General features: G+C 49.6%; 2 protein-coding genes across 5 annotated transcripts in view; one reads left to right on the forward strand and one right to left on the reverse strand.

Annotated features, from left to right (window-relative positions):
* Positions 1–258: 258 nt before the first annotated feature.
* On the forward strand, positions 259–4,021 carry CCDC200 (coiled-coil domain containing 200). 2 transcript variants are annotated; one of them, XM_029912258.1, is made up of 4 exons: positions 259–357; positions 507–594; positions 3,075–3,157; positions 3,798–4,021. In XM_029912258.1, exons 1-4 carry the CDS (start codon positions 280–282, stop codon positions 3,822–3,824), a joined length of 276 nt encoding a protein of 91 aa, XP_029768118.1. In that variant the 5' UTR covers positions 259–279; the 3' UTR covers positions 3,825–4,021. The 2 variants fall into 2 exon arrangements, with proteins under 2 accessions (XP_029768118.1, XP_029768119.1); XM_029912259.1 differs by having other exon boundaries at positions 3,078–3,157.
* Positions 4,022–5,287: 1,266 nt separating this feature from the next.
* TMEM106A (transmembrane protein 106A) overlaps positions 5,288–17,955 on the reverse strand; it is a 13,212-nt gene continuing 544 nt past the window's right edge. Inside the window, exons 2-9 of one of the 3 annotated variants that reach the window (XM_024224337.3) lie at positions 12,429–12,668; positions 11,901–11,964; positions 11,238–11,397; positions 10,509–10,649; positions 10,006–10,049; positions 9,011–9,064; positions 7,077–7,234; positions 5,288–5,532 (exon numbers count right to left, since the gene is read on the reverse strand). In XM_024224337.3, coding sequence (XP_024080105.2) covers positions 7,114–7,234; positions 9,011–9,064; positions 10,006–10,049; positions 10,509–10,649; positions 11,238–11,397; positions 11,901–11,964; positions 12,429–12,648 — 804 coding nt within the window. In that variant the 5' untranslated portion in view covers positions 12,649–12,668 and the 3' untranslated portion in view covers positions 5,288–5,532; positions 7,077–7,113. Of the gene's footprint in view, positions 7,235–9,010; positions 9,065–10,005; positions 10,050–10,508; positions 10,650–11,237; positions 11,398–11,900; positions 11,965–12,428; positions 12,669–13,540; positions 15,271–17,955 lie in introns of those variants that run through there. The other 2 variants (XM_026654767.2, XM_024224336.3) reach the window with 2 other exon arrangements.

The raw sequence follows: 17,955 nt of genomic DNA on the forward strand, positions 1-17,955 counted from the left end.
GGGGGGCCCAGGGGTTCTCCGGAACGCCGGGCGCGCAGCGCCCCCTGGCGGGGGGCCCGGGCTGCGGGGGCCGGGCCGGAGGAGGGGCCCCAGCCGGGGGCGGGTCCCGAGGGAGGGGCCCCGGCAGGCCCAGCGCCGCCCCGGACCCGGTTGCCTGGCAGCCGCCGCCGCATTGTGAGGCCGGGCCCCAGCGGCTGCAGCTGAGGCTCCCCTGGGCAGAGCCAGCCCCGGCCCCGGCCCCGGCCCCGCTCCCCCCCCCCGGGCCCCCGCCCCGGCCCCATGTCCGCCTACCACTGGGAGGCCCGGCGCCGGCAGCTGATGCTGGAGCGCAGGCGGCGGAACCAGCTCCTCCAGCAGGTGTGTGCGGGGGGGGCCCCAAGGGGCGGGGGGGGGGCCGGGGGGGGGGGCGGGGGGGGGGCAGGGGTCGGGGTTGGGGAGGGGCCCCGGGGCGGGGGCGAGGGCCCTGCCGGCGGCTGCTCACTCAAGGGACGTTCATTCCTGTGCAGAAGGCGGAAGAAGCCGCCAAGAAGGCGCCGGAGCAGAGGCCTGAAATCAACCCCCCCGCGCTGCAGCCCCAGAAGCCCCCCCCGCCAGGTGAGGGGAGCTGGGCGGGCGCGATCCGGGGCTCCGGAGATTAAGAGTCTGCGGGGGGGGGGTCAAGAGGGGGCGGGTCCGGGGGGGCAGCTTGGCCTGCACGGGGAGGGGGGGCAGGAGACTTTTGTGAACCCCCCTTTCTGGGGGGAGTTGTGACAGTTGAAGCTATCAGAATAGTTTCCTAGGCTGCAGTGAGGGGCAGAGAGTCAAACCCCGAACTGACCGGAAGGCCAGTCCCCCCCCCGAGTCGTATCGTGGCCTGCAGCGGTGCCGAGCTTCGTGCTTCAGCTGGAGCAGAGGATGCTCAGCACGGCTGAAAAATCAGGCCTTTTTCTCCCCCCGAGTGCTGTAGGCAAAGCCTTCCCTGCACGAAGAACTGAATGGAACCAGACCCTGAGAAGAATGCACTAAGGTTCCCCTCCTCCCCCTTCCCAGCACTGGGGCAAATTCCCGTGGGGAAATGAATCGGTCCACTCAGACCTCATTCCCCACCTGTAGCTTTTAGCTAAATGAGGGAGCTGGTGAATAATACATTTACAGATGAGTGAACTAGTAACTGAAGCAGGGTGTAGGATTACAGGAGAATTGAGTCCATGACTGAAGTGTAGAAGGGGACTGCTAGGACTCAGGCAGTGTTTCCAGTAGCTAGTACAGGGGACTGCAGGTCAGGGCTCCTGGATCCTGTTACCCAGTAAGTCTGAAGGAGTTATGAAGTTTAATTCATTAGTGTTCATAAAGCACCTTGAGATTCAAACCATGGCCTAGAATTCCAGAAGTGGCCTGTGCTTTAGTGCCCCCAACTAACTGTACTGAAACAACATAGCCACAATTACCTGAGGGAGGAAAAACATTATGTGCAAAAAGAGAGGCCCAGCTGAAAATCAGGCCCTACCTGTAAACAAAGGGTTTGTATAGACAAAAAAATGGAATCAAAGTAACATCAGTTTAGTTCAGTTTTAGCTATTTTGGGGCAAGACTTATTTCAGATCATGTGTCCCCTGTTTGATTTCACGTAATCGGAACAGGACACTGTGTCCGAAAGGAGTTAATACAGTAGGGAACGCTACCAAACCATCCTGTTCAGAAAGGCCTTTCCATCTTTGGACTGACAACGTTGACACCCTCTGTACCCAACCCCCCCACCAAAAACAACATCTCTGAAACAAATCAACCTAAAAACATCAATACAATTAATTAAGTTTTAAAAAAAGTTAGAACTCTGCTCCCACAAAGTTCTAGTGTCTGACAATCCACTAGGCAGTCACCATTGCTATCAGTTTTATGTGGAAGGCCCTCAGATACTTCAGCGATGGACAGTAGAATAAGACCCTAAGGCCTGGTCTACACTAACACCCCAATTCGATCTAAGGTACGCAACTTCAGCTACGTGAATAACGTAGCTGAAGTCGACATACCTTAGTTCGAATTTACCGCGGTTCAGACGCGGTCCACACACGGCAGGCAGGCTCCCCCGTCGACTCCGCGGTACTCCTCTCGCTGACGTGGAGTACCGCAGTCGACGGCGAGCACTTCCTGGTTCGAATTATCGCGTCCACACCAGACGCGATAAATCGAACCCGGAAGTTCGATTGCCAGCCGTCGAACTACCGCGGTAGTGTAGACAAGCCCTAAGATAGATAGAAATGTGTCCACACACAGAGCTGCATCAAAATAATTAAAAGTGTGGATTAAAACAGAGTTAGTGCAGTTCCAGTTTGTGTATAGACTAGCCCTTAATATATCTGACCCTATCAGGCTACCGGGGGAATTGCAGCAGTCTAGGGGTAAGTCTATACTACCCACCAAATCGGCGGGTAGTGTTCGATGTATCGGGGATCGATTTATCACGTGTCGTCTGGACGCGATAAATCGATCCGCAAATCGATGCCCGTACTCCACCTCAGCAGGAGGAGTAAGCGGAGTCGACGGGGGAGCCGCGGCAGTCGACTCGCCGCCGTGAGGACGGCCAAGTAAGTCGAATAAGATATTTGGACTTCAGCTACGCGCATAGTATCTTAGTTCGAACCACCCCGCTAGTGTAGCCCAGGCCTAGGTTTCCTCAGCACTATTAAGATGGGAGTGAAAAGCACAGTGGCAGTTCTCTCTCATGCAGCATTGTATCTAGTGTTCTAAAGATAAAGTCAATCCTTTAGTGTTAGCTTCATAAACCAATGATGCTACGCATCTGAGGCCAATCCTAAACTTGAATGCATCACGGCATATCCCTTTCACTGGGCCAGTTTTTCATTTTATCTTCTTACCACTTGTTGCAGTTTTATGGCAGTATGAGCAACACAGGCATGTCAAGTAATTCTTGTGAATCTGCCTTTGTCCCAGAGGTGCAGTGTGGGTGGGTCTATCGCTCTTCATGGCTTTGCAGTCATTCAGGGCAAAGGCATTTAGTAAAATAAATTCACATTTGGAGAGAGAGTTTCTGCAAAGGCAACTGAGTTTGGTTAGTAACTTGTGATTTGTTTCAGAAGTCACCTGCTCCTGCCAGTGCTGCCCATGCAAGTGTCATTACGTGACGATAAGCAGCGCAAAACTGCCACGTAGATTCTCAGTAAGTTGATAGGGAAGGGGTGAGAAAAGAGTTGGGAGCAAGAATTAGCTCTTCGCTTCTTTGATGTAAGGGTGTGATCCTTATGCATGAGCATCCTGGGTTTCTCTGCAAGGAAATTCCCTAAGAGATTTCATCTTTTGTTGCCATCACAGCAATCTTAATGAATCTCATCCACATCAAGAATTAGGGTCTCTCTCTTCTTAGGTGTTTTGCCACTTTAACTATACCGGTATAGCTAAAGCAGCAAAATGTTCCTGGCGTGAATGCAGTTACACTGGTATAAAAGGGCCTACAGCAGCCTAATTTACTCCAGTTCAGCGCCTTTATACCGGTATAACGAGGAGTTATCAACAAGAGAGTCACCTGGACTGTTGCTGGAGGTAAATTCCTCTCAGTTCTGCACAAAACTGTTTTCTTGCCAATAGTGGATCATTATTTAAACCCCCTCTGCTACCCACTCCTCACCTCTCTTTGAAATTCAGTTGTGAATGGTAAGAAAATGGTTCATTTTGTTTTTAAATCTTTTACAAATCCCCCCACCCCCCAAATTATAAAATGATATGGCATAGAACAGCCACCATGCACCCTCCCATTATACACGAGAAACTTGGAGGCAAATTATCTTTCCTTACCCTTCCAGGCTGTGCAATACATACAACAATGGTAATGACCGAGTAACCAGCAGCGCAGGAATGACTCGTCGCCTAGTAACATGCCTTTAAGCACCAAGGAGATCCAGATAAGTGCAGCTGAATCCAACACCATAACGAAGCCATCAGCATGAAGAACACATAGGACCTGCCGGCCACTTCCCATTAGGGGCTGTAACCCTTAATGTGTAATAAACTCTCCACACCCACAGAACCTTATGAGGGATGGTCTCTCTTAGGCAACCAAGAGCACCCTGCATTTGCACATAGTCCATTCACTTTGCCACCTCCCTGCTAAGACAGTTGCAACCAACCAAGGCCAGGTACTTTATATGAAAACTATGCTAAGTTCAGACAAAGAAAGCAGCATCCTTAAGAATTGACGTAGAACTTTTAAACTAGTGTCACCTGTCCACACACTGAAAATTGATTTGATAGAGAAAATTCTGAGGAAAGTGACAATTTTAGCCAGTTACACTCCACTGCTTACAGTCGGTCAGGAATCAGATTGTCCTTCCCAGTCCAAGTTAGTATTGTTCAATCGCGCCCCCCTTTTTTTTGGGGGGGGGGGGGCAAGGAAGCCTCTGACATTTCTTGTAAGTTGTTGTTATTGGAAAAACATTTTGCCAGTGCCAGCATCGGCACAGCTCAGGATTTTTTACACGCTGCTCCTTTCCTACCCTGACACATTCATCCTTCCAACAGCTGCTAACAGAGTGACTGTGGGGGCTCCATCCCTCCTCACCTAATTGCACTAACTTTAATAACCCACACAGGGGAAGACAAACCCTTTCCCCACAGGAGTCCATTGTAGATACTGAAAACGTTCTAGTTAAGAGGCCAAATTCTAACCCACAGAAGCATCAGGCAGCGGAGGAGGATAGTTTTGGGCCTTAGGAACAGGACTGGAAGTTAGGAGATCTAGGTTCTGGTCCCAGCCCTGCCGTTAACTCATTGCATGACTTCAGACAAGTCCCTTTCCTTTCAATTCCTTATCTGTAAAGCTGAAATAGTCACACATCCCTTCCTCATGGGGTGGGTTGTGATGAAAATGCACTGATGTACGGGAGGTGATCAGACCCTGAAGAAAGGCCTGTAAATAGAATTTGATCTCAGTGTGCTATATTTACAGCTACAGAGAAACTGCCCTGTAGGATGCTGCTATGCACAACCAGCCGACGAGAGCAACTCCTGCCTCAGGCCTCTGGCAGAAAGTAGCTGCAAAACCCTGGGTGTCCCTGGACATTGCTCTCCTGGGAGGGGATGTTCAGCATGCACCTTCATGGAGGCCTTGGTTTTCCCATTTAAAACCTCCCTCCTCCCTTTTTAAGCCATAATATGCAGTGACTCCCACTGGCCAGCAGGTGTCACTGTAATGCTATGTGGAGACTGATTTCCCCAGGGAATCAGGTCCCCGCTCAGCATTCTCAGGAGTTGTCCCAGCACAGATCATAAGGAGAAAGCACCACTCTGATTTTACGAAGCCCTTTTTATTTGTGAACAGACTGATGCAGGCATATAACACAGGCACAGCCAGCTCTCAACGACTGTGCCAGGGGCAGAGACAGCGAGAAGAGAATAGCAGAGCAGGTGCAACAACACAGCGAATACAAACATACAGTGAGAGATGATGGAAAAGGACAAGAGTCAACAGACCAGAGACGCTTTCAGAACACAAGGTGCTTCCTCACCCCTGCCTCAGGCAGGGATTTAATCCATGGCAACCTTAATGGAACATATAAACGATCAGGAAAAGACACTTAATGATTAACATGCCTCTGCTGAAATGTGCTAGTTTGGGAGCCCTGGAGACTGGACCTCTGGATCCACAGAGCAGGTAGATGAAAGGCAAGCTATAGAACACTGCCCTGCTGGGACCTCTAGGAAGGTCAGGCTCCTTGGAGTCTCTGCTGAGTGCCACCCCAGGGGCAGGGGTCTTGTGGACGGTGATTAGTTCTTTGCTGAGGCACAAAGGTTTCCTCTCCCAACTACTCTGATGCATGTTGCTTTTCCCACCATGTCCCATCTGGCTGGAGAGGCGTTTAGGGCAATGCTGGGCTGCTCTGGGTCAGATCATATGCCCAGCAATTTCTATACATCCATCCATCCAGGCAGAACGTGCCAGTCATTAGCAACGCTGGGATCTAAGGAGGGTGCTTATGCCCATGGGTCTAGCAGGCAGTAACGTGAGTGTGCATCCTCTGCCTGAGTTGTTCCTACAGAGAATGAGTCTGTACCGTACAAGGGTCTGGAGAGAGGGTGGAAGAGCGGCCAGGGCTCCTTCCCTCATAGAAAATGCTACAAATAGGTATAAATGGCAACTGTTGTTTCCTGGCATTTGCACGAACAGAGCTTTTCTTATCCAAGTAAGACTCCTGCCACTCGTTAAAGTTAAACTCCTTAATACAGGAGCCCACAAGGGAGTGCCCCAGAAAATGGCATGTGCTGTGTGGAGAATGCATGATGGGCCCCTCACCTTCCTCTGCCATCTGGGAAGTAGCAATCCCTCTCCTCCCCCCCCTCCACGCTGCAAGGATGCAGCAGAGTTTGATCACTTTGGGTACAAGATAGACCGTGGCTGCTGCATCGATCTGGACTGCACAACCCTTCATGCGAGATAATCCCTCTGATAGGATTAGGAAAAGTCAGGGAATGAACATACTTACCCAGCCTCCCTGGTAGAGGAACTTGGCCCAACATCCACTACACCACCCTTACCCCTCTAGGTGCAAACCAGGCAGAGTTTTAGCCCATTATTCAGTGCTTGTTATTTAAGAGCCAGAGGTTCTTAGATGTCAGTTCAGTTGGGTTTCTCCCTGCTTCGCAGAGCCGGGGTGTGATTGCTATCCAAGAATCACTAGGAGATGCTCTCCAGCCAAGAGCGCCCACACAACAGGGCACAGGCACAAAAATGTTATTTGGCAGGAGAGCTGATTTGACCAACAGGTAATGCCTCCCCTAGTGCAATAGTGAAATACTGCACAGGACAAGGCAGCTAACAACCTAGCAGAGTTCTCTTAATCAGTTAATACAGCAATTTCCCTATAGAGTGTGCACACTCTGCTGATGCCAACCCCCATACAGGATACAAATGGGAATTGCAAACTCAGAGCAGCATGTTCCAAGTTCATGAAATTCTATCAGTCTGTAACCAGGAAACAGCAGCAGACTGAACATCTCATCCCAAGGGAGAGCCAAACGTCCTGTTTAAAATCACGGTGGCTTGGAAGAGAAGCCCCTGGAGTTGCTGTGTCCCTGGTACAACTTGCCTTTGCGATAGAAGAATGTCGCCGTCCAGTGACCCCGTCATGGTGGGCGGTGGTACAGGGGGTGAGGCAGCGTCGCATTCCCTCTACAGTCCACATACTTGTAGCTCTCAAAAGCCAGCTGCTCCGAGTGGCACAGGTACGAGCAGGTCAGGGTGCCCCTGCAACACACAACAATCGATTTTACTTGAACTATAAAGAGATTTGAAATCACCAAGCTGGATCTTCTGCTGGGATTTCACTTTAAGGAAAAAGTTCCATTGTGGCCTTTCCCAACCACTCGCACAATTTTCGTCTTTCTTACTCTGCAGCTCCAAACCACTCACACCACAAGTCCAGGCCGAGCTGCCCCGTTTCACACATTTGTAGGGGGCTCCCTCAGACCACATTAATTTTTAAGGCAGCATTTAAGCGATCCCCTATCAGCAATCTGCAATGTTCTTCTAACACAGCCTTTAAAGCTGGACCCATTCACTGCTACAGCCTCTGCACCTCTGCCTGCTCTGCCTGCTCCTTAAAGGTCATGCCAAACAAACCGAGCACTTGTGTAGTCGAAGCGACAACGTAGCGCGACAGCAGCACATACCTTCCCATTCTGTTCTCAGTGTTACAGCAAAGAACAGGTTGTACCCTGCCATGCCAGGCACCACAGGGCTAACGCCACTGGGAAGTGGCACAACACAGAAGAGAGGCAGCAAAGGTCACCTTCTGCCTCCTGCGAGTGACAACGATGGCCAGCAGATAGATGGTGTGGCTGCAGGAGCTGTGGCCGCTCGGCCCAGCGCCACTGCAGATATTCACACCATCCTACTCGATACTCAGCCCCAGCAACACAAGGTCTCAGTACAGAGGGGATACAGATTGTTTACCTGCTAGAGCAGACGGGCCAAACCATTCTCATCCCAGAATGTACCACAAGGTCTTGGCCGCACTATGTCTAAGCCAGGTTCTCAACTTATTTACCATTGCGGGCTGCATATGCATGTGTTATGTGGGCCGCATCCAATACTACCTGTATGGCCCCGAGGATGTCACATGGGCCGCAGCTGAGAGCCGCACTCTAAGCCATGGTTCAAGAACAGTGTTGGAAATGGGTTTGTCGTCACTGCTCCATTGGCCGCCAGACAGGAAACTGCTGTCAATGGCAGGTCAGTTTCTGGGTCATGTTACTGACCAACCCCTGGGAAGGATTGTGTGGGCCCACACTCACTCCCACCTCCGTAGGAGGAGGAGGCAAAGCTTTCTTGGTTTGCCTGGTGTGGGCTGCTCTCACTGGCTCATTCAAAATACAGCACAATTCATGTGCAGTCAAGCTGAGTGCAATGCACTCAGGCCATCTTCCTGGCCAGGACCTCCCCTGCGGCCAGGCTGTCTGCAGAAGATGGGGCCAGGGCAGGATGTCTGCAGGAGAGAGAATGTGCTTTGTTCCTTCACACCCTGGTATCTCAGCCATCTGAGCAGCTGGGGTCTTTGTTCAAATGCTGAAGACCTCAAGCACCAGTCTGAGTTACTCTGCCCCAACATGGTGGATGTACAGGATCTATCCTCTGGGGAACAGGCCAAGCTCATTCTCCCCCTGCACCATTCACCCCAGACACAGGTATAGCTGTTCCCAATGCAGGCAGAAACAGTACCACTGTACAAGTGACCTCACCAACACTCTGGGTTTGCACTGCTGGAGCTCCCTGGGGGCTGAAGTCCAGGCATGCTCCTCTGCACCAATAGCTTGGGTGACTTTCCCCTTGAAATTAAAATAACTGTGACACACCCACGCCAACAGTTGCAAACCTACTTGGGGAAAGACTAATTACAACTTCGAACAGTCTTGGTCTCTGAAAACACTAATACAAAGGGAAATCCAGATTGCCTCAGCGAGGAATGTTTGGGACCGCGCAGATCAACAGCGAGTGATTCGCTTTTAACCAAATGCCACTTACTGTATGTGCAGTAGAACGTTGTGGACTTTGATTTTGATCCAGGTGCAGATGTTGCTTAGGAGACAGAAAACAGAGAATTAATTTTGCAGTACAATGTTTTCATCACACAAGACCCGTCCTGCACAACAGAGCAACCCAGGCCTGGGGAGAGAGCGCAAGCTTCTCCGAAGTGCTTCTCCAATCAAGTCTACACTTGGAAGACTTTGCCTATGTGGACTGATCGGCTTACTAGGCAAAGCACTCCTTGTATGGAGACTGCTTATACTGGCAAACCTTATTCCTTTAAACCTTTAGCTGACAAAACTTATTCTAGCCATGCCCCCCTCTCCTCCTTGAGCAATATAAGCTATTCTGGTGAAAGTGCCATTTTGCCAGTATAACTGCATCTACATTAGGCGCTTTTACTGACGCAGCTAATTTGGTCAGAGATCACAACCTCAACAGACATAGCTATGCAGCAGAAGTTTGTAGTGTAGACCTGACACCCTTCCTGCAAATGCATCAAGCAGAACAAGATGGGAGAATTCACAGTCCGGCAACACCTGACATCTCCCCACCATGGGCAGAGCAGGAAACAGATCGCCCAAGGTGCCTGTGGAGAATCAGCAAACTGCTCATTCACAGAGATTGGGGTGGTAGATACACTTAAACTGCACACAGATGGACTAATTTGTATCAGGCATTTCCAAACCAGATTTATTAATCTGTGGGGGGTATTAGATTTGAAAGTGATACAGTCTTGTCAGTTGCAGGCTGGGAAAACATTTAATGCAGAAGAACTAGAAAGGAATGTAAAATGGACATGCTGGGTTTCTGTCCCAACATGATTACATACACGAAAATCAAAGGGACACATTCTCAGCTGCACTGCAGGGTCAGATAGAATGAGGCTACCGCCCAAGTTATAAATTTATGCCAGACTGCCCCTTGAGAAAAGCCCAGAAACATTAATGCTACTTATCAGCCAGGAAAGTAAGTCTCTGAGAAATACTTACTAGGTACTATAGTCCCGTATAATACTGGAGACTGCATAATAGATCTGCAAGTAAAACAGATGCGTTAGTTGGAGATTTACAGAGATTACAGTAACCATGTACAGGTGCAGCCCAGAGAGCCGAGCACAGAGAGAATTAAAGATGATCCCATCAATTCCACACAGCTCAGAGCCAGTATTTAAAATCCAATCCACATTGTGTTAGGACCAAGTTACAACATGGCAGATCTCGACAGAGTTACAATACGCAGCATGAACCAGTGCAGGAAACACCCATATGAGACCTCAGCATTCGGTCTTTTGCCTCCCGTGTTTGCTAAGTACTGCCCTGGGCCAGCAAGTGAATGGGCACCTGGAAAGACAGGAATGGGGGGGAGGCAGTAAAGGGACGCTCTGCCCCTGGGGCAATAGAACTACAAGGCGACAGAGAAGGGGACCACTATTTCTCCCCACCCAAAGGGGGCCAGACATTTCGATAGGGCAGCAAGAGGCAGCAGCACCCACCTGGCCGCTGTGCAAAGGGCCGATATTCAGCAGGTACTTCTTGGTGGTTTTCCCTATCACCACGGACAGGTGCAAGACCTCAATGTCCAGCTGGGTGACAGTGACTGGGTAGAAGTTGTTGTTGGTTACATTCAACACGTTCTAAGGAGAGAGACAAACTCAGCCCGAAGCCCTCACACAGCGAGGGTAACGCGTGTGCTGGATTTCCATGCAGTGACCTTGCAGCAGCACACCCCTCCAAACGCCAGTCCTCAGACACTCGTAGCTGGGCCGTGGCAATTCCCCTCTGCTGAGGATTGTCCCAAGGAAAAGCCCAAGATCACATTTGGGTGAGAGTCACTAGCTCTTTACAGGAGCAAAGCTGCTCACCTGCCCCAGAGCTGCTCTGGGGATCACTTGCCCCCTGCTCTGCCCCCTGCGCCGCACAGTCATGGCTGGGCTGAAAGCGGAGGGAAGATGCAACACACAGCGACAAAATTCCCAACATTTGTTACATAGCTCACTTCCACCCAGCAGCACCTCCTGCTCCATCACACACTGCTCCAACATGCCTCATTTCTGACGGGCCACTCCAGTCTTGCCTGCTGTCCCGCTATGCGCGCACAGCTCTGCCACCTAGCTCACTACTGACCTGCCGCGCTATCCTCAAGGCTTAGAAGTGAGCCAAGCTATGGACTGATAATGAGATACGAGCTCAATGTCACCGTATGCGCCATGCTGAGAACTCACTGTCATGTTGAGATTGATACTGGGAACGGTGGAATCAAAGGCAATGGAGGAGGCATTCAGCCCTGCGGGCTGCACAGCAATGGAGCGAGGGAACAGGAAGAATATGATGAGAGATGACATCAGCAGGCAAATCGTCACGGCAAGGGACACATAGAGCTTCCTGCAAGACAGCATCAAAGGACCATAACTCGCCTGGTCCAGCACTGCCTGCAGCACTGTCTCTACAGGGCTGGACAAGCACAGGGTGGCGTGAGCGCCAGCTCAGACACGGTAAGCACCAAGACACGAGGGCCTGCAAAGGGATTGTGTAGTAGTGGCAGCACGTTCACCTTGGGGCCAGGAGGGGGTGGGTTTCGGACCCAGAAACATGCTGCTTGTCACTGCTGGAAGTTAGCAGTCCCACGTGGCCCTTTTCAAACAGAACTAGTCCAGAATCCCAGCCCACAGTCCCTCCTGCATCAAGAAGTGCTAGTACAGCCCACTGCCAACACAGAACAGATGCCCTGCAGGCATCAAACCCACCGCAGCTCGCGGCCCAATGAGCAACAAAGCTTTTAAATGAACCTCTGCAAACAGATTCCTCCTGTAATGCTGCGCCCCCCAGCTGCACCCATTTAAACGCAGCCAGAGCATTAAAAGAACAAGGGAGAAACAGGACTTTACGTTCGTCTGGGCTTCAGCCTCTGGTCACCATATGGAATCAGAGCCACCAACTGCTTCTCCTGCTCTGAAAGACAGAAGATAAGAGGCGCAGGTCAGAAGAGAAGCATCGCACTGGGTGCCGTAGTGAACAGGGCACATCAGGCTGCAGAGCACCACACTACAGTTTAGGGTCCATCAGCATTCTCGTTACAAATGCTGTCCCATTCAGAGGGATGCAGGTGTCTAACTCAAATAACCCTTGTTGGCTTCGGCCAAGCACAGAGACAGACTGAGCTTTGCTAACTTAGGGCTGCACGGATACCTTCCAACAGCCCCAGGTCTTGCACTGATTAACGCAAGATGGAGCCGATTGCAGGCTCTCTCTTTAGTACAGAGATGGAGCCTGCAGGTCACAGCATGCAATGCTCCATCATGACTGGTGTTCCATGGGGTGCACAGCTGAGCGAGACGCAACAAGCAGAGGTCTGTTTGGTGAAGTGCCTGGAAAGGCTGGAAACCACTGACCAAGCACACACAAGAACCACCTACCCCTGGGGATCCTTCCCGTTCCCTGGCACGTTGGGCAGTTGATGCAGCCCCGACTCACAGTGCCCACACAGGGCATGCAGGATGCGGCAGAGTCTCCTCCATTGATAGTGCCATAATTGGTGACTTCATCCTCATCAGCCGATTTCCTGCGCAGAATCGAATTCCCTCCCCTCTCCTTCAGGTCAGAGACCTTCCAGAACTGGGAGAACGTTTTGCCCATAGTTGAAAGAGAATTTTTCACTAGATCCAAAACCAAAAAACATTCCAGAAAAAAGTCTCTTTATTAATCACTCCTGCTAACTCTTGTGTTTTTAATAGCAAATATTGCACTAGTTGGAGTACTTCCTAAAACCCCACCTCCTAGAGTCATGGGAATGTGTCAGAATCTCAGCTTTCAATTTAAAAAAATTATAAGTAAGTTTTTTCTAGCCCTAGTGGTTATAGGGAAAAACTTGACTCGAGCATGAGCTAATGGCTACAAAAACAGAAGGTAAATAAAAAGAACCCATGTGTTTTGCTTTTTCCAATCTCATTAATTTTGGGGGACTGACTCATGAATTTTTGAATTCTAGGGGGTGGCAACAACACTGCAAAAATCTACAAGTAACAATTCCGAGGTTCTTTTCATATGGCAGATCACTCACTCGATTGGCAGCAAGAATACTGTGCGCGCACACACACACACACACACACACACACACGCTCACTTTTGAATGCATCAACCCCTCACCAAACTTAACCTTACTAAACAGATGCCTAATTAAAATCAGATCAGCGTTTGTCTCTCCCCTTTAGTTTAAACCAAAATGACTTCTCAGATCCTCTTCCTGGCTCACTGCAGCCACTTGCAATCAGAAACTCGTGAATCAGCTGTCATAATGAGCCCACAGCCAGGCTTATTATTAAAGAGAGTTTGCAACAAAAGAAGAAAAATAGCAGAAGTGAAAGAATATTCTACCACCAGACCATCTGAATGCAGCTTCCTCCATGATGTCAGCTGCCAGCAGAAAGGAGCGAGGATTGCTCCCTAGTCTAGGCAGCCTTGCTTTAATGACTGAGAGACAGGCTGCTTCTCAACAGAAAGAGCCTAAAGGAAGACTAATTGCACTCACCGAGAAGGTTGAGAGGCTGGACGTAAAGAACCACTCTTGATTCTTGCTTGAAACACACGCTGGAAAAAAGAACTTGGGGATGTGGGGTGCAACACCCACGGACACATCCAGACCTCTCCTTTAGTCCCCAGACCTCAGAGACCAGCGCTGCTGAGAGCTCAGTCTCAGAGTCTCAGCAAACTCCGCTTATATTTACCAGGTGGAGGCAAGCAGTGATATTCCTGGTGACAAAGGAAGCCTCTGGACTTCATTCAAGTAAGGAGGTAAGATAATCAACAGTGCTGCAGTGGTTTGATCACAAGGGGATCTCCGCACAGCAGCTCCCCGAGACCCCATTTGCTGAGTTACTGCATCCACTGAGCACCCAACCCTTTTGCAGTCCTGCAGTTTGGAAGGTTGCAGGGGAGAACATGGGCCCTGAGGCCGGAAAGATTCCAGTGACTCTGCGATTTTTGATCCCAGGCTTTTCTGCTAAGGACCCATCCCCTGCTCTGCAGCTTCCTTTGGAAAGCTAGGCAGTGGTTCTCAAACTTCATTGCACCATGACCCCCTTCTGACAACAAAAATTACTACGTGACTCCAGGTGGGAGGGGGCCAGAGCCTGAGCCCCCGCACCCTGGGTTGAGTTGGGGGGGCAGAGCCCTGCTGCCCCAGGCTCAAGCCCTCCAGCTTCAGCCCCAAGCAGCGGGGCCCAGCGAGTGTAACGCTGGCTCTGGTGACCCCATTAAAATGGGGTCGCAACCCATAGTTTGAGAACCGCTGAGCTAGAGGCTTCAAAGATTCCTCTGGTCAGTTCGGACTCAGCCTCTTACCCTTGCAAATTTCCCCCTATTAATACTTGTACTTTGTTTTCCTGTTCCAGGAGTAAAAAATGAGGAGGAGGAATTAAAGAGGTGGTTTTTCATCAACTAGGACAAAAGACTATAGGGGCTGGGAAACCCCTGCTGATGTCAAGGGAAAGCCAAGCATAAGATTAACCCTTTCCTTTGCTGATTTGCAGTACATTAGAACAGCACTCTTAGCTGTGACTTTCATTCCCAGTATAAAATCGCTCTTATATGCTTAACCCCTGAGGGAGAGAGCTTGGGCTGGTGTAGTTTGCAAGGTACAAAAAGATGTCCTAATAATGTATGTAGATAATCTGGGTGCTGGGAAGAAGCCGCATTGACTGTGTAACTATTATTATTTATACAGCACCGTGTGCGTGCATGGCACTTTACAGACAAGAAAAGAGCAACTCCTTGATCAAAGAACAAAACACATTTGAAGGATGGTGCTGGAAGCTGATAAACACGTATCATTTCAAAAGGCCCAAAGGACTGACAGCTCGCTGCCTATCACAACAGACAAGTGCATCACTAGTGATGCTGCATGCAAATGCTAGGCCAAAGGGGCAGGAAGGCTTTGCTTGTTAAAAGCAGCAACCTGGGTTGGAGTTAGTGAAGGGAGCTATAGAAAATAATAAATGGAAGAAAGGGGAAGCTGATGGTAATGTATATAAATTAGAACTAAGGAACTGTAGAAAATCAACAAGGGAAGCACAAGGAGAAATCTATGGCCAGCAGAGTTAAGGATAGTAAGAAGTTTTTTTTAAATATATTAGCAAAAAGAATCCTGACAATAGTATTGGTCAATTGCTAGATGGAAACAGTAAAACTCAGTAATAATGCAGAAAAGGCAGAAGCGTTGGATAAATATTTCTGTTCTGTATTTGGGGGGGGGGGGGGGGGGACGACAGACAAATGGTGCAGTCTCTTCCTAGAGTGATAACACACTTTTCATTCCAGTAATATCGCTGGAGGATGTTAAACAGAATCTACTAAAAATCAGAGATTTTTAAATCAGCAGGTCCAGATGACTTACTCCCAAGAGTTTTAAAAGAGCTGCTGAGGAGCTCTCTGGATTGTTAATGATGATTTTCAGTAAGTCTTGGAGCACCAGGGAAGTTCCAGGAGACTGGAAGAAAGCTAATGTTGTGTCAATTTTTAAAAACAAGTAAATGGGATGACTTGGCTAATTACAGGCATGTCAATCTCACATGGATCCTGGGCAAGATAATGGAGCTGCTGATATGGGACTCAATTAATTAAAGGAGGTAATGTAATTAATGCCAGTCACTAGGGGTTTTAGAAAATAGATCCTGTCAAACTAACTTGGTATCTTTTTTTGACAAGATGACAAGTTTGGTAGATAAAGGTAACAGTGTTAACATAGTATACTTAGACTTCTGCAAGGTGTTTGGCTTGGTATCACATGACATTTTGATTTAAAAAAATCTAACAATATAAAATTAACACAGCACACATCACATGGATTAAAAACTGGTTAACTGGTAGATTTCAAAATGTGAATGTAAACGGAATCATTATCAAACAGGTGCGTTTCCCGCAGGGCTTTGGAGCGGAGCCTGGAGCTGGAGCGTGGAGCAGCTCCAGAGCAGTGGAGCTGCAGGTTTTTGCCTGGAGCTGGAGCGGAGCCAGAGCACAGCTCCAAAGCCCTGGACTCCCGTGGGGTCCTACAGAGACTGATTTTCTGCCCTAAGCTATTTAACATTTTTATCAATGACCTGGAAGAAAACATAAAATAATCACTGATTAAGTTATTTACCAAAAATTGGGAGAGTGGTAAATAATGAAGTGGGTAAATCACTGATTTAGATCGCTTGGCCAACTGGGTGAAGGCAAACAATGCGTTTTAATACAGATAAATGGAAATGTATCCATCTGGAAACAAAGAACGTAGGCCATACTAAACAGGATGGGGGACTATATGCTGGAGAGCAGTAACTGAAAAATATTTGGGGAGGCATCATGCTGGACTGCTGCTGGAATACTGTGTCCAGGTCTGATGCCCACAATTCAAGGACATCGATAAACTGGAGAGGGTTCAGAGAAGAGCCACGAGAATAATTAAAAGACTGGAAATGCTGCCTTACAATGACAGACTCATTATTCTCATTAACAAAGAGAAGGTTGAGGGATGACTCCATTACAGTCTAGAAGAACTTACACAGGAACAGAAATTTGATAATGGGCTCTTCAATCTAGCAGACAAAGGTCTAACATGATCCAATGGCTGGAAGTTGAAGCTAGACAAATTCAGCCTGGAAATAAGGTGTGTGTTATTAACAGAGAGGATAATTCACCACTGGAACAATTTACCAAAGGTTGGGGTGGATTCTCCATCTCTGACCATTTTTAAATAGAGACTGGATGTTTTTCTAGAAGATCTGCTCTAGGAATTATTGTGGGGCAGGTCTCTGCCCTGCGTTATGCAGGAGATCAGACCAGATGGTCACTGTGTTCCCTTCTGGCCTTGGAATCTACAGATTACTGGCCTCCAATAGGTATAGCAGAAGCCCCATAGGAGGCAACACTGCTTCCCCAAGAGGGAGATTGTGTCTGGGTTTGGGAACTTCTACCATGATTTCTGTTCAGTTCTCTCAGTCACATGGGGTTTCCTCGGGATGGGCAGCAAAGGGGTTTGAACTACAGGCTGGTTTGGCAGGGATGACACAGCTCTAGACATCCAAGGGTGCCATTCTCACCTCTACAGTGCCTACTAAACATGCTGCCATTCGCTTGCCTGGTTAGTATTGAACGTCTGCCCCACCATTTGCAATAGTACGGTCCTGTAGGCTGCCCCAGCACCTGTGCCATTCGCTCCTCTGTTCCATTGTGGTGTTTGTGAGCTTGCACCAGTGGCTAGGAAGGAGCAGGACCCCTTTTCACAGGGGCCTATGGGGTGGGGGGGGGTTGCATGAGATTTTTCAAGCTCAGCCCTTTTATTCGGGACATGTTTCTTGCTGACAGGGCTCATCGGTTTCCTGCTTCCTTAGGAGCCAGTTTCAATGTTTTCAAACAGAGCTATGTCATTTCCTACAGGCCCTATGGGGTGAGGGGAGGAGGTAACAGATTTGGGGGTTGGATTTATCTGGCAGGGATCCCCCACTGCTGGCTCTGTGCATGGGGAACAGGGCACCAGTGTATTGGAGGCAGGAGGTGCCAGTACAAGGGGAGCAAGTTACAAGTATTGGGGAGGGTGTGGGGGCAAGGTTCCTCCATGGCTAGCTCTGGGCACAGGGCTGGGGGTGGCTGGGCCTTGGCATGTCTGTAGAAGGGAGCTGGGAGTACATGTAATGGGAGGGCAGTTCTGGGTGATGGGGTCCCCCACACAGGGCAGGGCCCACATGGCTGTGACTGGGCCTGGGGGTGTCTCTGGAAGAGAGTTGGGGGTACAGGGAACGGGGTGGTGCTGGGGTCCCCCACACAGGGCAGGGCCCACATGGCTGTGACTGGGGGTGTCTGCAGAAGGGACTGGAGGTACATGTAACAGGGGGTGGTGCTGGGTGAAGGGGTCCCCCTCACAGGGCAGGGCCCCCATGGCTGGCTGGGCCTGGGGGTGTCTGTGGAAGG

This window comes from Terrapene carolina, unplaced genomic scaffold, assembly GCF_002925995.2.
Source record: "Terrapene carolina triunguis isolate 2854851 unplaced genomic scaffold, T_m_triunguis-2.0 Scaffold193, whole genome shotgun sequence".
Classification (NCBI taxonomy): domain Eukaryota; kingdom Metazoa; phylum Chordata; order Testudines; family Emydidae; genus Terrapene; species Terrapene triunguis.